This window comes from Ambystoma mexicanum, chromosome 3q, assembly GCF_040938575.1.
Source record: "Ambystoma mexicanum isolate Mex_15411 chromosome 3q, UKY_AmexF1_1, whole genome shotgun sequence".
In the NCBI taxonomy this organism is placed as follows: Eukaryota; Metazoa; Chordata; class Amphibia; order Caudata; family Ambystomatidae; genus Ambystoma; species Ambystoma mexicanum.
The window spans coordinates 1,088,415,245-1,088,440,080 of NC_090926.1; the positions used below are offsets into that span (position 1 = coordinate 1,088,415,245).

Genomic DNA, 24,836 nt, shown 5'->3' on the forward strand with positions numbered 1-24,836 from the left:
TCTAATATGTTTAAAACTATTAATTTCAGCACCATTTCAAGGAAAACAAATACATTCATGTGTACATTTACAACAGTGCTGTGTGTGCAATTTCCTTACCTTTCCCACACATGCATACTTGCTACCTAACATTCTCCTTTCTAATCTGTACATGCTTTTTGACTTCTCGATTTTTCTCTGCATACTGGGACTTGCAGTGCAACATTTCTAATACAAATAGTGCAAAAACAACTCCCACACTTTCAAAGCTCTAGCCCCATATGGCATACTTATCACAAGACCACCAGCCCCATTACCAATGCTGCAAGTGCTCCCATATCCTCATTCCCATACAACGCTATGCAACTCCACAGAAATAGAGACTAACATTTTCCACCACCTGCCTTTCCACAACAATATGACCTATGATGTCCTAGTGACACTGGGAAGCTAGCTGCCAAACAATGATTAGGAATCGGGTATCAACCCATCTGCAGCAATAGCAGTCTTACAACCATACTAATCACGTCCAATGTTGCTAACTCTTCTTCCCAACACCTCCTCCTACATTGCAAAATAATGTCTTCTTGTACTACAATTACTTTGCCATTACCACACATACCCACTCATTTCCTTCTTTCCCAATTGCAGTGAAGAACAGCCAACAACATTTACATCACTCTTACTCATTGCACCTCAGAAGGTACACTCTTTATATTCTCATCTGAACACCAGTATCATAACACCCACTATTATCGTGAAAACATTGTAATGTCCTTATTTAATCATGCTCACTACACTATCTTACACACTAACCCAAGCCCTTTGCACATCTACACACACAGCTACTCTTACAACTTTCCCAACTAGAACTAACAGCCCATTGCACAATCACACAGCCTCTATTTATGTTTGCCCTCATATTCACACCCTCATTCACAATGCATGCAAATACATTCCACAACTTTCAAACCCACACTTTCCTTTTTTCTCCAAAAGACAGAACAAAATACCTACTAAAAAGCAACTCTGTAGAAAACAACACAATAATAGAGCAGATAAAACTAAAAGCATGCATAATACTCATCCACCTCTATCAGAATTTATAGCAAATGTTCAAACAAAACTGTTAATACAATCAGTCAACAACACTGAACCAGCTAGTAGTAAAAACATTAAGGCCCCTTTTCCAAAAAGTAAAAATAAAAACAAATTTATAAAGAATAAAATTACTAATAGTGCTAGCTCTACATCTACCAATGTTAAGGTAGCCACAGTTAAGAATTTCAAAAAATTAATTTAACAAAAAATGTTCCATCGTAGAGTACTTCAAAATTTTATAAAAACAGCAGAAAAGTCACGATTGACCCTTAAAAATTACTGCAGAAGACTAATCCCGAATGCTCTCATTGGCAGCGCAATGCTCCTCAAAAGAAAATTGTCTATATTAATGTTAACCAGAATGAATCCACTACCAAAATTAATCAGTAAACTACAAATAGTACTTCTAAACATGTGCAATGTCAACATAGATACCTTTGCAAACTTCTTTGCAGGTGAATCGATTCACACAAGCAGCACAGAACCATTTTTCAATGACGAGGCATATAAACAAGAGCAAGAACCCAATTGCCATACATAGTCGTGGCCAAGGGTATAAAATGGTAGACAGCGCCATTATGGCACAAGAAATCCTCATTGAAAATATGTCCCCAACAAACTTACAATCAACTCTTCATTCCAATGAACCAATCCGTCCAGTCTACAAATGGCCCTGCACCTCAATGTGTAACATACAGAAACAATCCTTGACATCTTCTCGTCAATTCCTCAACCACTATGTGGAAGTAAAAGACAAAATTAAAATGAAAACTTTGCAAACCATGTGTTGGGCAGAATCATATGCAGTACCCTTTGGGAACACCACACACAATTAAGACTACAAGTGTAAGTACAAATTCACCTTTGGTACAAGCCTGTACTACACAGTAAAGTGGTAGTGATGGCTGAGCAGCCAGACCTATCTAAAGAGTAAAGTGAGCAGTATCAGAAGTTACACAAAGGACAGCCATTACTATGGTTCAAAAAAACACTGACTCAAGTTTTCTGAGTAAAAGAATATACATTTATTTACACCATCAGTTATAAAACAGTTCACTAATGTAAAGCAGCAGAAAATCACAATCTTAATATACTACACACCACCCAATTAATTCTGGACGAGTTAAGCTCAAAATGAAGTGTGAGCAAAATGGCACTCCAGTAATTCAAAAAGGGAGGGAAAGACAAGGTTATTCAAAATCAAGCAGCACCAACAAGTAATAGGCAGGGCAACATAGAATAGGCTTACTACAACTAGGATTCAAATCAATAGGCCTGGGCCAATGTTAATGGTTCAGTGTCTTTGCAGGGAATCACACAGTTTAGAGTAGTTTGCGGTTACGTCTTTGCCAAGAGTTCGAAACGAAGTTGGTTGGAAGAAATGTTATTTAAAAGAGTAGAGAAGGACAAGCCCTCGGTTTAGCGAAAGATTTATCCTGTCCACCCAGACACTCAGGCACCTAAGGAGGGCTTCTGTGCACAAGCCTGCCAAAGGACGGCGAACAAAGGAACCAAACCTTGTTTGGCGTGCAGAGTAAAACACGAGAAAGACCGTTACAAAAAGAAATGGCGAATAAACCCAACCGGAACCAAATTAAATTAAATGGGGTCCAGCGGGTTATAGTTTGAGGCTACCACCATAGCCTCTAACAGTACCAAGCATATTTTCATAGTCCGCGGTAGGGAAAAAATGGTAGATACCACTGCCACCAGAAAGGGGAAGGAAATAATGTTCCATGAGAAACAGACAAAAAGGGATATTTATTAACCCTTTCCAGTACTCTATGGAAGATAGTTTGTACTGGGTCTGTGATTTTTAAAAAGACTAGGAAAGTCAATGGCAAATTTACATGTTCTGGGAGACAGTAGACTGCCCCAGAAAATGGAGTTTACAGTGGGAAGTCTAAAAGAAAACCCTGTGTCACTGCACTAAAGGTGCTGTGTGACACACAGTAAAACAATGATGCCTATGGAGTAGGTGAGACTCCACAGTCTATGAACACAAAAATGTACAACACATAGCCTAAAACACATGTAAGAGTGGGAAAAAAGGTTCACACTCTTACCAGGTGCAAAAAATAAATCCTAGAAATCCAGCAAATCTGCTGAGGGACTCAGTAGGTAAGGGCAATTAGCCATTCTGGAGAATTCTCCCTAACACCATGGACTCCTGTCCAGTGCACAATTACACTGGACTGCGAGGACATTAATTAGCCTGCATTTCAGGACCTACTTCCAAAAGCACCTTCCACCACATCAAAATGTTAGCAACACACCATTTCACTATACGGAATCTTCTCTAGAGACTGTACTATGCAAAAAGTCTGGCTTTAGAACTGCAACATTTTAATAACATTCTCCTACATGACACAGCCAAAGAACTACTTCAACAAATAGACCACATCCAAAGTAAATATTTTGGAAGTGAAGATCAATAACTTTAGAGAAGAGTTGCGAAAACCTTACAAATGCCAATTTTCTAATAAACATGTACACAAAAAAAGCTTAGTTTAATAGTTAGTTTAAAAGCACATCTGCTGAAGTACCAAACCAAGTATGTGTGTGCTGCAGCAGAATGTTTTATAAAAAGAGCACCAAAACTGTAAATATAACTTACAAAATGTAAGACAATGAGGAATCCCAATAGTTCCAATTAGCTCTATACCTTAAAATAGAAAACAAATACAAAATAACTAACCCTTCAATCCTTTGCACATACTGGATTACAAAGCTTCATAGTAACCAAATGCATTCAAGGGCTATCACTAATAACTCAGAAATATTCCCACTTGCAAAACTCCTCCAACAGCTTAATTTGTATGTGAGCATTATAATCCAAACAGTACACCTATTTCAAGCTATAATACGCCTTCAACCCAAAACAGCCAAATTGCCTCCTACTGAATTACTAAAAGGCATTCATGGCAAAGTAGTTTATTTGCCATTAGATCTTAAAGAAAATGTATAAACTCTAGGAGTGCAAAGGCCAATAGATCAATCTTTGATTATCCTAGTGATTGGTTTAACAACAAAAGACAAAACAATTGGCAACAACTAGTAGACTTAAACAAAGTTCGAAAAGCCCTACAATATGTTAAAGAGAACAATGAGTACTACAAAGATATAAACATTAAGAAGCCCGAGTGGTGAAAAGGGCGAGCTGTTGTCTGCTGTGCGGCTGCTACCCATGCTGAAGACTTTGTTCGTGTAAAGAACTGAAGGAACTGAAAGGCATCCGCCTTGTGGACAGGAGGAGGATCGATTTCACAACGCCCCCTCCAAATCGCGTAAGACTCCCAGCTCAGCTGCGAGCAGTTTGAAGTGAGGGGCATCCCTCCTGCAACACGTGACCCGTGTCACGTGACTTTCGGAAGCCACTCCCTCTGCTTCAGCCTCATAAGCAGAACAGCTCGACCCTTGCGGCGAGAAGCCCAAGTGGTGAAAAGGGCGAGCTGTTGTCTGCTGTTTGCGGCTGGTGGTGGCTAAAAGGCTAGGTAAGACACTGATCACACACACCATATTTTCTTCCAGAGAGGAGCGACCAAAACCCTTGCACCTACGCGAAGCGGCACGCGGAGTTGGCTTGCCAGAACCACAACCAACTACGGCAGTACGTGGCCGTCTCGGCCGATATGGCCTCCTCAGTCAACTCGAACTCACTCAACTCATCAACAACACCAATAACACCGCTAGGTCGCGTCCTATGAAGCCAACACTCACGCCTGGAACGAATTGATCGACGCAATACAAAAGACAGAGAAAATCTACGATCCCATTGCAACGTAAGGAAGGCAAAGGGGGAGGCTAAATCCATCTCATCCTCCTCCTCTTCCTCCTCCTCTCCATCGTCTAGGCCAAGCTCGCTAGACAGCCAGTTGCTGCGTGAAGCAAGCTCCCAAGCCGACAAAGAGGAAGAAACCGCCGTCCAAACTGAGTTACACCTATTGAGGGACGAAGTCTTCCATCAGCTCCCCGCCGTTACTGGACCCCCTTTGCAGCCAAATTCTGTTGTGATCTCGCCAGGAAGTTCCATAGATAAGTGCGAAACGACGATGACAAACCCGTCTGACTACACACCGTTCCTGACACCGCGTAATCAGCTTTCAGTCTCAAGAGATCGACCTGCCTCCGCTGTGGCGAATGGGACCGGACCCGACAACGCCGAAGGGCGCAGTCAAGTTGACCCCAGCGGTATGGTCTTACTGAGCCGACAAAAATCCCCGGATCTTCCAGCTTCTGCTACGACGACTGGGATCGCACCGTTTGTCGCTGGAAGATCGCGTCGATCTGACCCTTGCGCTTTGGTCCAAGAAGAAGCACAGAGTTTCGAACCCCTAATCGACTCAACCTTACAACAAACCTACAAAAAGCGCAACATCCATACGCACGCTCTACAAGCTAGAAACCTGGAAGACAACCTGGTGTCATGTGCCGACTTTGGAAGTACCACTCAAGTTGAATGGCATGCAAATTCTGGCCACACGACCACATTAGATGAAGGAGACGATACCGAAACACCTCCCACTTTACCATCACACCCATTGCTAATTCCACAGACAACAGAGAGGTCGGTAGGTCCCTCGTCCCTCCCTTTAACGGTGGCTTCTTCCCCTTCAGCCGTGGAAGCGGACCCAAACTCAACCTTGGAGAACGAACCACCCACAGAGCGTTACGCTTCACAAAGACAAACTGCTATAGCTTTACTAAAACGAAAAGCACTTCGCCAGAAAAAACCCCACGAATCTGGGACTTCACAAAGTTCCAATTATCATCAACGGAAGCAGCGCCAAACAGCAAAAAAAATCGAGATTGGAAAAACGCTGCTTGCCAAACCCTTAACATGTCATGCACTAAAAGACTTCTTTGCCAGACAGACTAAGAGAAAACTGGTGAGGGAAATTGAGCTCTCAGACGCAGAAATATTGGACGCAATCGCCGAAATTCCCCCGGCTCCTAAACAAAAGAAAACGGGGGAGGTCGATTCACAAAACTCACCGTTAATTGACCTATGCCTCTCTCCAGTAAGAGCTTCAGCCTTGTCACATAACTCGGACCACTTACAGCCAAGTCCACCCACTGGACCCACACAACCAGCTCTCAGCTTGTTCGTTGAGTCATCCGAAGACCGAGTGCTAGGATCTTGTGTCCTGGTTCCAGATAAACATAACTTACCAACAAAAACCAAAAACGACACCCCGCCTCAAAGAACTACTGCAAACCAACTCGCTCCATGCACACGCCCTTTAGATCATCAGAGAAACTCCTCCACTCCGGAAAAAGACAAATTCAGTGAGTCTTCGCCATCAAAATTGAACCACGAGTCAAAAAATCAGTCTCCAGACATGTTCGCTGTGATGTCAGCCATCACGGTGGCCTTGTCCCCGTTTGGAAAACTGTATGAATCGCTCAACGAATCAATGAAAGACCTGGCGACAATACTAACCTCTACAAACTCAAAAATGATCTTCTTGGAAGGCTTCATCACGGCCCAAAACCAAAAAAACACGGAGCTAGAACTTCAGTGGGATCAAAGAATGTCACTCCTAGAAACCCAATTAAGATCAAGATCCCCACACACACTCCGTACATCAACAAACATAGACAGATATACAACCATTCAGGAAAAAACGAATGAAGCAAACAAGGGTCAACCAATTAGTGAAACCCAAATCACTCCTGAAACTGAATTATCCAAAGAAGGCTGTCATCAAATAGCCAAAGATTTGAAAAGAGCTGTGGATGAACATAGCAGAAAAACGACACCGCTCATCGTAAAAGCAAAAACCAATTCTAAGAAATCGGAACCCAAACCCGCACAAAGCCTTAGTTGGAGTAAACAACGAGAGGAGCTACACCCCAAAAGAACGTTACTACAAACCATGACACAGAATTTATCAAAAGAAGCAGCACCTCTGGAATATCAGCAGATAACCGAGGTGGACGATTTACATTCATCGATCCTAGATTCCTCCTTGATGAACCTCACACAACACCTAGAACCGGAAGATACATCAAATCCACATATCACTGTGCGAAAGCCTTCGTCAACAGAACCAACAAACGCTTCTACCGATCCATCTACACTGGGCTCCACAAAAGCGTCCTTGACTTCATCGAACTCAGCTGTTTCATTCGCATTCAAAGCGGCAAAAGAACTACCGTCTTACGCACAGTCAGCAAATACACACCCCATAGCGGCCGTCAAAATGACACCGCCTGAGAATAATCCACAGGACAACAACAAAGAGTGCATTAACACACCAGTCCAGTCAAGGTCTGAATTAACCAAAACAAAAAAAGACCCCCCAACACACATCCAATCCAAGAACCAAACCCGACTCTTTAAAATGGAACAACTGACGCCAGGAAGAAATTTTCTTGTTCTGAACAGAAAAACAGTTCTTACAATCGTGGCCAAAGTGCCTAGTTTGACTCATTTGTCTACTACGAACTTCACTTTAATTGAACCATACCATAGGCAGAAAAAGGCCAAAGCATATCTACACGTAAAAACCATCCCTCAACATGAGCCAACTAAAGACACGCTTGACGCGCTGCTCCAACTAGGCTTCAGCCTGTCAGAAATACAACCACCTCAACCGACCCGCCAAGCTGGATCAACACATTACAAGACCAATTCTCAAACCACAAATCATAAAAAAAGCGCGCAAGTAAAACAGAATACCGACCATCGAAGTTACCACACAGAAACACGAGAACACCAACGTGAAAGACCTAAATACACGCCACGGACCTGGACAAGCAGAGCTCACCACCTTAGACAAGAAGGGGGTCAAAATTGGAAAAAAACTCGCCTCAGGTCAGACAGATCCCCAGTGAAAGATTTCCCCTCGGATCACAAAGAACCATTGAACCAATCGCAATCACGGACTCCATCGGGTCCCTGGTCTTGGTTGAGAAAAGTGCTAAAACCAAATTCCCAAAACTAGCAATTACCTTGTATAGAACTACAAACCTCGGACAAACTTTTGAATCAAATTATCGAAGACCTTCCCCTGACCATCTCCATGTGTTCCTGGAATACAAGAGGTCACGACCATCTGCTAAACCCAGAAACACAAGACCTAGCAAAATTCGACATAATCTGCCTCCAAGAAACTTGGCTGAGGGAAAAACCAATTCTAGATGGATACGACACTGAAATATCACCAGCTACAAAAGGCATTTTTGGACGACCATCATCTGGCCTTCTGACCTCGATCAAAATCGGATCCGGAATCGACATCAAGGCAAAGATAGCAGAAACTTACGGAATCCTTGCTCTTCAGACAGAATGGTCCCATCCGAACACAAACGTAAAGGGAAACCAGAAATCAAAACTGGCTATCATTAACACTTATTGGAACCCGCAAAGATATACAAACAAGGAATTTTGCGACGAAATGACCACCCTGCTAGATAAGATCACCGCCGAACTTTGCATCGACTTCATCATAATTTGCGGTGACCTGAACGCAAAGTGTGATCATTTTAGGAATACAGCATTACCGACAGCCGCAAAAGCAAGAGGAGACGTGTGGTTAGAACTGATGGACGCAAGAAATCTCCACAACATGGCAATGGTAAGGGGCCAACTTCCTGCATTTCCAACATGGGAACGTGATTCGTCAACAGCCACACTTGACTATGTCTTCATTTCACTCGCTTTACTACCCTACGCGTCCACCTTCGAGATTTATAAAACGAAAGAAAGTGATCACAACCTCTTAACCATGACGCTGGAATCCAAAATCCCGGTGAGACCGTTTTATACATCAAAACTGCAATTGGCAGCGAACCAAAAGCGGCTTCAGCTCACATCATCAAACATCAAAGATATAACGAAAAATTACAACGAAGCTCAACAAAACGCTACGGGTACTCCGGCTAGGCCAAATTACCTGCCCCTCCTTATACACCACATACAAAAGCAAAAAAACCGGCAAAGCCACAGTAACAACTGGTCATCATGAATATGACAAAGTTCTAGTGCAAAAACGAAGAAAACTGAGAAAACTACAACGCGACTTCAAAAGAAATTCCACCGAAAAGGCTAAACAATCACTGGCTGCGGCGACCAGATCTTACAGATCATGGGTAAGACACCGGAGAGCGGAACTTTATCAAAAGGACGCAGAACAGATGTTAAAAACTTTAGCGTCAAAAAGTGTTGGAGATTTCTGGGCTTTAATAAAGAACAATGGCATCCGAACCGATGACAAACTTTTCAACTTGATACCGGAATCATCGTGGACAGCTTTCTACTCTGCCCAATTCGCTCCTACCTCCATATCTGACACGGTGTTGGGAAACCAAAAGGAAGCAACATGGATAAATCTAGCAGTCCAAGATGAAATCAAGTCAGCAATCTCAAAGCTGAAAGCGTCTAGAGCACCCGGGCCAGACGGACTGACCAATATAGATCTAAAGAAAAACCAAACGAAATGGTCCTTTTTGATTACAAAAAATTTCGATCACTGCAGAATATCCAGACAAGTCCCGAAAACATGGACAGAGACAATTATTGTACCCATTTTTAAAAAAGGAAGCAGAGACAACCCGGCGAATTACCGACCCATAGCCCTATTGGACATCATGGGCAAAATATTTGCAACTCTACTCCTATCAAAATTTCAAAACTGGGCAAGAACCTCTCCTTCAATCGATCATTTCCAAACGGGATTTCTCAAGACGGCCTCCACAAGCATAAACATCTTGATCTTGAACATCATCAAAGACAACGTAAAAAACGGAGCTCCAAAAGTCTTCCTCGCATTTATCGACTTATCTAAAGCATTTGATAAAGTAAACCGTCAAAGACTATGGTCGAAATTATCCAACTGGAAGTGTCCAGAGGAAATATTAGAACCAATAATCGCACTACACACAGAGACAACTATGCGAGTTCGACTAAACCGACAAGGCTTGCTATCAGAAGCAGTAAAGGTCGAAAAAGGGGTCAAACAGGGATGTCCTTTAGCCCCCGCTTTATTCATTACATTTTTAGGCGACTTTCAGTATACGCAAACTTCATTGAGAGTATTTCCTCCTAAAGTTGGAAACAGCGCGGTGTCCAGGTTGCTCTACGCCGACGACCTGATTCTGATGGACCAAACTCAAGTCGGTCTTCAGCGCCAGTTGACAAACCTGGCCAAATTCATTATCCAAAACGACTTAGAAATAAACATAGAGAAATCAAAAATCTTGATCTTGGGAAACAAGCGCTCAAAATCTAACCCAGGTGGTACCTGGTTTTTAGACAATGTAAAGATCGAGATAGTCACAAACATCAGATACTTGGGTGTCATGATTGATGAATCAAGAAATGAGAACTCATCCATCCAGGCTCTGTGGGCAAAAGTGAAAACACTTACCACTCAAACAAGACTGATCGACAACAAATACGGTAAATTCTCCCTAATACCAGCAATCCAGTTTTACAAACAAAAGGTGGTACCTACTTTGATCTACGGAATGGACGTAGCGCTCAACATGGACGACTCCATTTGGCCAAAACTAGAGGGATACCTCTGGAAAGCAGTTTTAGGACTGCCAAAATCGGCTTCTATTGCAGCCATACGACGAGAACTTGGCTTATTATCTTTGTCAGCATCTTTAGAACAAAGCCAAATGAGAGCACTAAGGAAAATCATTCACCCGGACTCGCTCCCAATATACAAAACGATTCGAGAAGAACTTACGACGGGGCGCTGTAAAGCATTGGCCCTGTGGGAAAAGAAATTAACTTTAAAACTAAAAGCCCTTGCCTGCACTCGCGAGGACTTAATCCAAAACCCAGAAAAAATTAAAAGCAAAGTAGCACATGAGGACTGGATCACCACATGTAATCTGGCAACGGAAAACAAACTGCTTTACCACCTTCCACCAACCACCAACAAACTAAACCTTCCGCTGAACTACTGCATCAAATTTCCAAGCAAAAATCTCCGAAAAACGTTCATGCGAACAAGACTAAACCTGATACAAACACAAGAAATCCGTACTCAATTAGCAAATAAAACCTGCAGACTATGTCTAAACCCAGACATTACAGAAACATCAAGACATTTGATCTTAAACTGTCCTAAAACCGCCCACCTTCGAACGACATTCTTACTACATTCTTACTACCGCTACTTCAGGACTCTACTCTTAGAGAAGAACAGACTTGGTGGTCTAGATTGATCGCCGGGGAAAAAACAAAATGGGTTATAGTGGCAGTCAAGATTCTCGAAGCTGCCTTAAAACAAACCACAGAACTTTGATCCAAACAACGAACTTAGCTAAGACGAAAAAACTGGCGAAACTGCATCAACAGATCCCAGAAAAAAAAAAAAAAAAAAAACGCTGATCTCCTTCTTTTCTTTATACCTTGTAAAAATCAATTCTTTTTGGGTAAAATCAAGTAAATAAAAAAAATTAAAAAAAATAAACATTAAACAAAACCACAGATATAATTCAGGATTGCTCACCAACTGGCCAATTTGAACCTTTCCTCTACTCTTTCCTACAGGAAAAGGGGGAAGATATGATGAAAGATGGACACAAATAACAGCATCAGAATCCCACTCTTTACGAATGTATTCTGATGACCCCAGGTTCACACAACATGATGAATTCATATTCCACCTCCTGTTCGAAAATGAACTAGAAACTCTATGTTACGGAGTAGCACACACATTGAAAGCTGGTTCCAATTTTTTACTCAACTACTTCAAAAGATAAAAGACAAAGATTAAGTTTTGCAGTTCAAGTATAACAAATCTCTTGACAAGCATGCATGGTACAAAAGAATACTGTTCCGACGTCACAGTGATGTATGGTGTATGCTAAGGAACCTTGGACCACTCACATAGTTTGTCACTTTAAGTTGTGCAGAATATGCATAGGAGGACTTGCACGAATTCCTACATAGAGCAAACCAAAACAAAGAAGGGATAGACATAAAAACACCAGGAGAATTCTGCTCTCTTGAACCTGTAAATGTATCAAGATACTTTCAGCACTGCTTTATTGCCATGCTGCCCTTCATCTGTAATAAAAATATTCCTCCTTCTGGAGAAGTAGAATACTTCTTTTGGAGAAAAAAATATCAATCCAGAGGAGCACCGCACAGCCTCATGCATTTGTGGATAATGCTGCTATATTTGGTCATGACAGTGATGCCACTGTTTTGCAGTTTATTCACAAATATATAACCTGCGACATCCCTTCAGACACCACACATAGTGAGCTACATACACAAATGTCACGCTTTCAAAAACATAAGTGTGGCAAATACTGCCAAAGCAGATATAAAAATAAAGGTAAATACTATACCAAATGCCACTTTGGTTTCCCTAGACCAGTTTCAGCAACGGGACAAGTAAACAGCTTCATGTCTTCAGTTAGACACAGTGTGAAAGGCAAATCGCCTAAAACACATACTGCATTAAAAGAAACAAAGATTCAAAGTACATCAATGATTACAATGCAATGATTGCCCTCATGTGGAATGCAAGCATAGATATAGATTATTTTGCAGACAATTCCATTGCTGTTGCAAGATATGTCACAGCCTACCTAACCAAAGCTGAGAAAACCGAGCTAGAAAACCTCTGGGATGACATACTATCTGGCAAAAAAATGTCACAAGAATTGTACAGTTATGGCATAAAAATGCTCTCCCATAGAGAATGCGGATGCTATGAAGCAGCAGACCGTTTATCAGGCACAGTCTTATAAGGCAAATCGCAACACATAGTCTGGCTAAGCCTTGGTCCTGCTGCATCCAGAAAAAGAGAGCTCGAATCGTAAGACATAAAAAACAACAGCCAAAAATGATCCCAACAGCCAGGACATTTTGAAAAACAATGTATTAGACACATACTACCCAAATATAAGTACTGCTCTGGAAAGCATGTGCCTATACCACATAGCCCAAAATTTCTCCTACACGAATAACGTTAAACCAGATGAAAAAGGTGGAAAATACATGGTATCAAATTGTGAAGGGAGTCTCATCAAAATTACCAAACCCAGCCTAATTAATCATATGAAGTTATCCTTTAGAACTCTTCAACATAGAGAACTTTACTACATGTCCCTACTCCAACTTTTTAAACCATGGAGAAAAGAAGAAGATTTATTAGACACCCATGACTCATTTATTTGAAGCTGCATTCAATGCAAATAAAAGTAGTATAACAAATATCAATTTCAAGCAATACAAAAACATGTTGGGCAATGAAAGCTAACAAGAGGAAGAAGCAGAACTAAATGAAGACACTCATGAGTGGAGTCAACCTTCTGTTACAGGAAGCCAAGAACCACTTGGAGAGCCACTCATAGTAAAGCAGAATTAGCCATGACTGAAGTAGAAAGCACCATGTATCATGAGCAATCAAAAGAAAACTTGGCACTGCTGAAATCGCAACTAAATTATGAGCTACTTAGCATTTTCCTAGAAGTGACGAAAGAAATTGAACATGGTTTGCAGCTTGAAAGTAAAACTTGTGGCTGTCAAAATTATAAACCTGTGCTCCTCTATGTAAGTGGTGAAGCTGGTTCAGGCAAAACATTCTTAATAAAAATAATCAGCAAATTCCTACAAAAGTTAACAAACAACAACCTTTCAGCTGTTGTAACAGCCCCCACAGGTTTAGCTGCCTACAACATAGGAGGTGTTACTTTACACCGACTACTACTCCTTCCATTAGAACACCAAAACAAATTAGAGTACTGCAAACAATCAACAGAAGCTGCTACTGAACTACGCAGAATTCTGAAACAAATGAAAATGCTTCTAATAGATGTGGCAAGCATGGTCTCCAACCTAATGTTAGCTTTAATTCAACTCAGATCAGATTACAAGAAGTCCTTAAAATGGACTACAAAGAACTCTTTGGAGGAAAACACGTTATTGTTTTTGGAGATCTCCTACAATTAACACCAGTGAAAGGTGATCCTATTTTTAAAACCTTAGGACACAAACAATGCCACAACACACTTGGCAGCATAGGAAATGTAAATCTCTGGCAACATTTCAAATACGTAGAACTAAACACGCGTCAGTCTGCAGACCTCACCTATGCTAACATTTTAAAAAGCATTAGGACTGGTCTTCTTTCTAAAGATGCACAATCCATCTTAAATAGTAGACTGATCCATGAGCTATATGGGCATGACACATCGGCTCCTGATGTCTTGGAAAAATGTGCACAAAAAAATATAAAATGTATGTCCTTAATGCCAAACCTAGCAAGCTGTGCGCAATTTAATGAGACAATGTTAAAAAAAAAGAAATGCAACCAATAGTGTATTTCAGCTCCACAGACAAACTGGAAGTGCACAGCATGGCACTCCCTATGTGTCAACAAGCAACAGCACAACTAAATATCTTAGAGAAATGTATCTCCAACAAAGCTGGTTTTGAAAAAATGTTAAAACAAAGAGGTGATGGCTGGAAGGTTTAGAATGAATCTAAAGAGGTGATGGCGCAGACGGGCTAAAAAACGGTGGTGTGGAAGGTTGCCCAGAGCAATTGCCAGTGGTTTAGATTCATTCGAAACCTTCCACCCATCACTTTTGTGGTCAGTTTGTTTCTCCTTGTGAGAGAGGGTATGCCCAGACGTGGGTCCCTTGCTCGCTGCGCCACAGGGAACCAGGCTGCACCTCACTGAGGAGGTCCGACAAGGCCGAAACATGTCTGGGGTTGCTTGGTTTTCTGTGCAGAGGGGACCTGGCCTAGCAGTTCGGGCTGGGCTGCTACCTTCGGTGGCGGCAGCTGCTGACTGATTTGCACATGGCTGGTCCACTTTTGCAATGGCGCAGACGGGCTAAAAAACGGTGGTGTGGAAGGTTGCCCAGAGCAATTGCCAGTGGTTTAGATTCATTCGAAACCTTCCACCCATCACTTTTGTTTCTCCTTGTGAGAGAGGGTATGGCCAGACGTGGGTCCCTTGCTCGCTGCGCCACAGGGAACCAGGCTGCACCTCACTGAGGAGGTCCAACAAGGCTGAAACATGTCTGGGGTTGCTTGGTTTTCTGTGCAGAGGGGACCTGGCCTAGCAGTTCAGGCTGGGCTGCTACCTTCGGTGGCGGCAGCTGCTGACTGATTTGCACATGGCTGGTCCCCTTTTGCAATGGCGCAGACGGGCTAAAAAACGGTGGTGTGGAAGGTTGCCCAGAGCAATTTCCAGTGGTTTAGATTCATTTGATACCTTCCACCCATCACTTTTGTGGTCAGTTTGAAAAAATGTTAACATTGGGCCTCATTACGAGGTTGCCGTTAAGGGACCGGCACCGTTCATTCCAGGCCACCACATTACGAGGTCTGCAGCGGTGCCCGCTCTGATTGCCTGGCCAGACCAGACGTGCAGAGGGGGATGCGCTAGCAGACCAGGATGCTAACAAAAGGCCTGTCATTAATTGTTAGAATTCTCCCCATTCCCATTGAGCCCTATGGGGGCTCAAAGGGAATGGGGATGTACCGAGTCCGGGTCCCGAGAATGGGAATTACCAGGCCCGCAAAAGTCAGCATGGCCCGGTAATTCCCTATTTTTGGGACCCGAACCTGGTACCCGGTTTGGGGGTAGCCATGCCGGTAAGAACGGCATGGCTACCTCCAAACCCGTAATGAGGCCCATTGTGTTTCAACTGCAGAGTAATTCTGAAGCGTAACCTTTACGTGGAGCAAGGTTTAGTCAATGGAGCAATTGGTAAAGTTGTAGGCTTCCAGGCGTATCACATTTAATTTTTCAAATCCATTTTGACAAACTTTCTGAAGTTAAAAGGATAGGATGCTCAACAGCACGATTCCTTCTTTTCAAAGACATGCATGTACGCAGAGAGCAATTCTCTCTGTCTCTTGCATATGCCGCACTATTCACAAAGCACAAGGTCTAACCCTAGATCAGGCATTGGTGGACATTGGCAGTACAGTCTTTAAAGAAGGTAGCACTGTCATGTCTACGTACACTCGAAAGACTATTTCTAGTCAATTTTGATGCAAACAAAGTCAAGGCTGACATTCCTTGCATCGTAGAGTACAACAGACTACGTGCACTCTATACACCCATCGCGATATGTACCCTGTTCCTGAAAAGGGTAAACTTTTTAAAGAAAGATAATGCAAACAGAACTTATAAGAGATCTCCCAACACTACCACCAAAGAAACTAAAAACAACTGCTACTCCATCAAGTAGTACAACCACAAAACTATCTAGTGCAAAAGCAGGTGAACATCCATCAGCAGAAACAAAGAGAAATATGTCTTCTAAAGAAACAGTGGAGGTCCAGCAAATGACACAGAGACCGAACTCTCCGGTCTATTTAAATTTTCCAACACAACTGGTGTAAATTGCTATGCAAATGTTGCAATCAATCTTCTATTCCAATTACCACCAATTGTTCAAAACATTTACTTGAACGGCTCAGACTAGTTGTGTTTGCAAATGCTCATCCTTCATAGAACTGCAACAAATATTCCTGCCAACACTTACAGTGTCTCATGAATAAGGCAAGAATTGCACCACAGGAAGAGCTTCAATAATTTCTAATGTACTTACTGCAAGTAATAGAAAGCTAAAATATACCTATACATGAAATTTTCCACATTTCATACACGTGGAAGCATACATGCACTCTCTGCAACCATGTTGCACAAGAGCAGGTCCTTAACGAACGATTTGTGTACGTATCTATACCTAATTGTGAATCCATTGGATTTCATCAGCTGGTGTAAAATGCAAATCATGGCATATTATGCACTGTTTGCAATTCAGACAATCGTTCCACCTTACACATAAACTCACATAGCCAATATGTAATAGTAACGCTTTTAAGGTACAACGTAGATGGTACCAAAAACAACTTCAACTTACTAGCTTCACCCATCGGCAAGTATCTCTTGGCAAGAAAACCTTCACAACAGTAGGCATAATATACCACACTGGTGCCACAACCAGTGCAGGTCACTATACTGCATACATTTAAAAAAGATGTAGTTGGTTTGAATGCAATGACACTTCAATGACTCTAAAACATAGATTACCAGCAAATCTAACAATTGCCTACTTAATATTCCTTAATCCAAAATGTAGTCACTGACCTGTAAAACAGGTATGTAACTGCTTCAAAAAATACCCTTCTGAACTTTAAAACTATAACCAGTTAGAATACGCCAACTGGTATCTAACTACATCCATAGTGCTACAATGCTATTTGTGAAATGGAACACAGTTTCAATATGCCAACAGATGTACATTTAGTATATTTTGGTAATGCTGTATAGATTTATAACCCAAAATATGTTTCCCAGCCCTGTTGCCCATCGCACTGTCCACGGACAACCGCACCTGCCCGCGGATAGAAAATGGCGGGCGTTTCAGAAAAATATGATGCACCTCACACTTTTCATCAACCAATCAGCGGGCGCATCAGGTGTACGCAGACATCATGCCGCCCCATGGGCCAATCCGAGGCCTGTCCACAGAGCAAACAGGGAAATGAGTCTGTGGATCAAACCCAGATGTCACACACGTTTTTGTACCTACATTTCGCCCATTTTAAAGAAAACTACTGGGTGGATTTGCACCAAATTTCCAAAAGCACGATTTCAGGACCAAACCACTGCTCATGCCGCATTTGATGAAAATCCGTCCAGCAATTTGGGCTCTAGGCGTGAGCAGAATTTTATTTCCATTGCGTCTATGGAAAATAAAAAACTGGGTCCCCGATAACTTTGCCCCCCTTACCGAAACGTCACCAAATTTGCCAAGAATATTCAGACCAGGCCATACCCTTTTTTTGCAAGGTTTGGTAAGGATTCGTCCAGGGGGAGCGAAGTTATGAGCCGCCCAAAAAGTGGTCTTCCTATGAGTTGAGCGACTTAACCATAACTAAAAGGCCGCTACCGCAGGCCCTGTAATAGATACATATATGTGTGCTTATTGGGTGATTTAGGGATAAAAACATACATTAAACTTTACCTGCTTTAAGATGAAACATCCTAATAAATTAGTGTTTGTGTAATCCAGTGTTACTTGAGGAATGTTAGTGCTCTACGTTGGGTTAACTGTACTACTGCATCACCCCACATCATCCCCTGAAGCTTACTGCTGATACTATGCTTACCTTGATCTAGTTTGGCTAGCAAAAAGTGTCAGTTAATCTGTTCATCAACTAGGGTGGTTCTGAAAATCCATCTCATTAATAATCATTTACACTAGGCTAAACATAATTGCGTCCAATATATTCGGTTGACAATTTTGCTGTCTAATATTAAACTTGTCAGATGCTTGTGATAAGCGCATAGATTAAACTCCCTTTGGAGCTTTTTTATTAAGTATTCTCTGTAGCAAATCCTACTATATCCCCAGGCAGGTGTCTTGACTGCATCTGAGGTGGGGGTTAAGCTCTGACAAGCAGGATATGAGGAAATGAATTACAGGTGGGTGTGAGCGAGAAAGCTACAGTGGGTGAGGGTGGGTGAGGTGAGGAAAGAGTGATGTTGGGTGGGTGTGAGTGTGCAGGGGTGAAGTAGCATATTGTTGTGCTCAGATGAACAACATAACAGCCAAAATAGGCAAAAACTCCCAATACACACCTTTACAGATCTGATCAGATCTGATCTGATCAGTGGTACCAGCAGAGCAGTGGCACAGTAATCTGTTCAACTAATATTACTGCCTGATCTGATAAGGAACTGTAAGGTAAAATTGCATGTTTTTAATGTGCATGTTTGACTATGTTTGAAGAACTACATTTTACAAAGAGATCTTCGTTTCAGGATTTTGGAGTTAAAATATATATTTACTTATAACAAATAGCCCCATTGAGAATAGAAAATATTGTTCTACTCCCTGTAACATTATTTTACACCTAACCTTATAACATAGGGAATAATGTACTCTCACTTTACATTCTTATCTATCCTCACTGTTTAACATTGATACAACTGCAATCCTGTGGTGCAATCTTGCATTTTGTAAACAAACAGAGGTTGGGAAAGATTGTCTAACAAAGGTCTCCCCTACCATGACAAATGGAGGATTTAATATACTGTTCTCTGCGGTATAACTGGTAATTACTTCAACATTTAAAAAATAAAATATTCGTGGAAGGGTGCATTTAAACTCCAATAGTGAAGCCAAAAAAGTTCAGAGAAAAGTGGAGAGCAAACACTGAACTAATTTATTTTGACATTCCTTACCAGTGAAGGGATATGACTTGGCTGTAGGTGGTACAGTATCCTCTTTATCATTGGAGAAGGATGTTCCCTTTCAAAATGATCAGCCACGTCTGAGACTGTCCGCTTTACATGAAATGTGGACATGCCCCACGGTGCTATGTCTGGGATGTGAATGTTGGCTACTTTCCACAGAAACCGCTCGCTCATCTCGAGGCAAGTCCGTGCTGCGTTTTCCAGTGCCTGTTTGTTATAGAAAAAGGACAATGAATGTAAAACAGGTCTGTCATGAGGAAAAGAAGGTTATGTACAGAGAAATGATTGAATGTGAATGATTTGACACGTTCTATTCTTTTGCCCCATCTTGCATGATGTAAGAAGAAAGTTTCTTGTTCCAGGTTTTAGGTTGTACAATGTAAGAACACTAAATGAGGTCAAGCTGCATTTGTTCTCATTGCCCTGTAAGAGCGTGGCTCACTCTATTTATCGTTTTATTGAAAATGCTCTATTGCTTTGAAAGTTTTAACGTTTCAAATGCTGTGTTCGTTTTGTATATTGTGTTTTTGTTTCTCAGTTTTATGAAACTGTATTTTGAAATACTGACTGACGATGTAAGATAATCCCCAAAACCGATCAATACAAATAACTCCAAAGGGGGTCAATAATAAGTGCACCCGTTGCAAGAAAAACAAAGTACTTATAACATGCAGATACGGTTGGGCGTGTCAGTCAGTCCAGGAGAAGTGAAAACTGAAACCACGCTCGACACAACCTTTTCAAGGTACATCTTTTAAAGCAGGACACCGCAACTTAACATAAGCAAAACATATTTCAATACAACATAATTGCATGTTCCCCATTGGCTAACACCTATACAAAAATCTTAATATCCCCTATAGTTCATTAACCGATTGGTCAAGCATATCTAAATACAACCCCTTATAAGATAAATTGAGCGTGCAGTTAGCCGAAAACACTGTGATGTAATTGATTTGATTTGTTGATTTTTAAATGTACACCGCGCACATGGCAGAACAAACCGTATAGAGGCAGAGATGTAACAATCAAAGGAACAGGAATTAGATTGGAATCCAAAGAGTGGAGCAGCTCAGCACAAAACAAGAAGACCAGCCTATCTAAATAAAAATGTGTTTAGTGCCCTCCGAAATTGCAGTAATGACTGGAGAGTCCTAATTTACAATGGAAGAGGATTCCATAATTGTGGCCCAGACACAGCAAATCTTCTGTCTGCCCTTGAGCTGTATACAGAGCATGGGATAACCAGAAGATACTGGTCATTAGAACGTAAATATCTTGGAGATTGATATGGTTGGATCAGATCTCTTAGATATTCTGGGGCAAGGCCGTTAATACACTTGAAGACTAGGCACGCCACTTTGAATCTAATCCAGTCTTCCACTGCCAATCAGTGTAGCATGCGCCATGTTGGTGACACGTGCGCGTCAACCTAAGCCAAAAATGGTTCTTATTGTGGCATTATGAGCTTTTTGCAGTCTTAGCATTTGAAACTCTGAAAAAGATCTGAGTGTTATCTGCTTAGGAATGAAAATTCACTCCATGACGCCTCACGATCCCTAGGAGGGGTCGAATGCACAAGTTAAAAAGTAATGGTGACAGTGAGGGCCCCTGCGACACACCACAAATCAATCTGATAGCATCTGACAGGAAACCTTCCAACCCTACTTGCTGGTAGCGGTTTGTCAAAAATGATCTGAACCAGCGCATGACATGTTCTGATACCCTTCCCACCTCTTGTAATCGACCCAAAAGGGTAGTGTGGTTGACCATATCAAAGGCCGCGGACAGGTCCAGCATCACCAACAAGGACAGCTCACCCTGATCTGCGGCCCTCAGCAGGTCATCCTGTACGACCACAAGGGCTGTTTCTGTTCCAAACATAGGTCTGAACCTGGATTGGAATTTGTCCAATAACATTTTCCTCTCTACAAACTCCTGCAGTTGGCCAATAACTACCTTTTGTAGAATTTAAGCGGGCCTCAGAAGTCCTGCTATTGGGCGAAAGTTCTGGAGGATTTCAGAGTCCAGAGTGGGTTTCTTTAATAATGATGTGACTATTGCATGTTTCAAGCTGAGGGGTACCATCCCCTGGGATAGGATCCATTAACAAATTTAGTTACAAATGGCGTCAGGTCGGAAGCCAGAAGCTTAGCCACATAGGCAGGAAGAACAAAAAGGGGGTCATTTGCAGGCTTGAGTGTATCCAGCAAATGATGAATCTCTTTTTCATCAACTGGTTGAAAATCAAATGTTAGTCGACTATTCTGCTGTATTAGATCATTAGGGTCTACTGTACATTGATTGCGGGGGGTTCACCAGGTGAGATCCTTATGGCCTGAGTTTTTTTGGCAACATCCGACCTTAATGCCTTACATTTTATCGATAAAAAATGTTTTAAATAGATTTGCCTGCATGTGCGAAGATTCGATCGGTGTAGATTTGCAAGCTGGATTACAAAATTTAGATACAATGTAGAATAGCTCCCTATGGAGGTTACTAGCTGCCTTCAACTTTTTCCCTAGAAACTCTTTTTTGGCTTGAAAAATCACCTGTTTATACTCTCTCAGCGCAGTCTTAGCTCTTTATGCATTCTCTGATGTTTGTCCTTCACGCCATTGGCGATCGTTCTTACTGACTGATTTACCTAATGGGATCAAATTCGGCGTAAACCATGGTTTAGAAATTCTAATTTGTTTAATTTTCTTAGGGGGCGTCTTGGAACATACATCATCCAGGTTGGTGGTTCCTGAATCAAAGAAATCATCAGTAGAGAGCTGTAGGTCGATAATACCCAGTGCTCTCTTGATTTCCTCACCTGTAATATTGTCCAGATTCTTGATCTTCCGAGTATAAGTGATAGGTCTATCCTTAAAGCTAGCCCTATCCCCATTATGCGAAGTTAGTGAAAGAAAGTGTACAAAATGGTCAGACCAATGAAATGGCCGAGTTTCCTTCAATGAGGCATAAGTCCCTCTATTTATAATCACATCCAAACAGTGTCCCTTTAAGTGGGAAGAATGCGTCCCCAAAGGGTGGAGACCGTGGTTTTCCAGAAGGTCCCACAACTCTCTGGAGTCTGGTTTAGTAAGACCGTCCAACCAGATATTCCAGTCACCCAGTAGCATAAGATCCTTATGCTTACTTCCTTCACTAACCAGAAAAAAGAGTCCAGATTGTCCAAGAATGATTTGCACGGACCAGCGGGTCTGTAGCCAAGAACAATATGTATAGCAGCTCTAGAGGATATATTGAATGTAAAATACCCGACTTGGGCACCATCGGCCCAGTCGAGGGTGGTTAGGTGTGAAATATGCAGAGCGGTCTCGTGAATTACTGCAATGAAACGCCCTCTTTTTTCCGCCCTATTGAGGGAAAATACAACGACATTCTTACAGGCCATGAAGAGTAAGGATGAAATTAACTAACGTACTCGGCCTGACGACATTTCAGATAGTGCAAGAGCTAAGACATAGATAAGGGAGGGAGGGGGAGAGTGGGAAGGAAATGGAAACAGACAGCGACTACCGTATTCGACCTGACGACATTTCAGATAGTGCAAGTGCTAAGACAGAGATAAGGAAGGGAGGGGGAGAGTGGGAAGGAAATGGAAACAGACAGTTACCTTGAGGTAGAAATACTGGAGCTGAAAAACAATCTCAAGATCCACCGGACATCGGGGAAGAGCACACGAGTAAAACTGGCAACATCTCCTGCCGACTGCCGATACAGCCCAGAACAGGCTAAAACAGGCCGACGCGGTCCAGTTATAGCCTGCGGCGTGCCCCGCTGTCATCAGTCGGGTGAGCATCGCACATACCTTGGGAGTTGTAGCAGGGAGAGAAACTACTCCTCATGAGTAAAACGTGCAGGCAATGAAGTAAGCCCCGACCACACAAGCTCTCAGGTATTTCGTAGCACAACGCGCATACAGCTAATTATATTAAATCAGCCTAAAAAGAGCATGAAGAATGTCACACAAACGTCACAATATTAACATAAGCAGAATCACTAAAATCAATCTACATCGATGTCTAAAATGCTTCTAAAATGTCTAAAATGCTTCACTTAATAATTACAAATCCATGTGCAGTTATACACCTCAAAGTACTATTGGTTCTATGTTCATGTAAATTGTTCATGTAAATTGTTGCAATAATGGACTATGTGCATACCCCTGAGAGGACCCAATTAGGGAGTGACTGTGAACAACAAGGTCAACCCAGCTTGGTAATACAATGGCTTCCTTAAGAGACCAGACAATTTGGCAGCTCCAGATAGCCCCTTCGACCTTGCAGCTGTACTCTTTGGCATCACCTCTTGCTACTCCCATCTTAGAACACCCTGCCTCCTTAGCATGCTCTCTCTTAAGAACCAGGTGCTTTATAAAAACACAATCGAGGCACCACTCCTCAAAATGAATTTCTCACATATATTTGCTCTATTTGCTCGGACACCTGTAGTTCATTGAGCGGGCCACTTCTCAGTAAATCTGCCGGGATACCGCCCAACGCATAGAGCGTTACTGCAACTCGGTCAGCACTATTAGCGGCGGATCACGAGTTGTGGGGGGTAAATCCCTATTCCCATTGGATCTGTTGGACCCAATGGGGCATTTTGGGTGCTATTACAGCAGCGCTAACAGCAGTGCAGTAATAGCGCTGTGGTAATAGCACCTTAAATGAGTGGAAATTAGCAAGATTTACCTCCAGCTAAAAGCTGGAGGTAAATCTCCAACTTTTTGCCCAAACTCAGGATTGGGCGGAGCAGTAATGAGGCAGTTATAGTGTTACTGTTGCATTTTTACCACCCCGCCCAACTTGTGATTAGGCCATATTGTTCATACAAAATGGATGCAAATTTAAAAGAAGCATCTCTGGTAGCTTCTGGTTCCCCTGCAGTAGCTCCTGCCCAGGAACAGCTGTAGATCGAATATCCATGAAATGATGAATGTCAAAAATCATAGGATAAATTACTGAATTGTTTTTTTTCTAATAATGCAGGGGGAGCCACCCCACAACCCTCCCACCCCTCTACCTTAACTAATAACCTTGCCGCACCCCACACCTATATTTTAACAAAAACAACCCAACATTTCGAAAGATATAGGTAAAACAATTCGGTCATTTCGCCTTACGATTTTTTACATTCGATCATTTATACGGGTACCCTGTACATCAACATGCAGTACCATCATTTGATAGAGTGACGCGAAAATGCTAATGATGCCGCGTTCAAAACCTTGGCTGTAATAGATATGGTTTTCACTTATAAAGCATTGCCAGCAACTAACCCTCAACCTGCTACCCTAAGAAACACCACTAAAAACTACAAATGCACCTTCTGCCTATTGCCACACAACAAACAGCACCCAATAAACTCTCTAGGTCTATGGGCCACCCATGACACTTCACTGTAATCTGTAGTTAGGTGCTGGACATCAAGACCCATCAAAACACTAAACACACAACACACAAATGAAACTCCCACCCACATGCAGGCCTGGCCACACATCTTGCCTCACACAGATGACCTAATTGCAACCACTGC

The 24,836-nt window shown here is 42.1% G+C and overlaps 1 protein-coding gene across 1 annotated transcript in view; it reads right to left on the minus strand.

Moving 5' to 3' along the window:
- Positions 1-24,836, minus strand: part of LOC138447628 (uncharacterized) — a 1,020,308-nt gene that overhangs the window by 775,676 nt on the left and 219,796 nt on the right. The window contains exon 7 of the mRNA XM_069603826.1: positions 19,275-19,493. Coding sequence (XP_069459927.1) covers positions 19,275-19,493 — 219 coding nt within the window. The remainder of the gene's footprint in view (positions 1-19,274; positions 19,494-24,836) is intronic.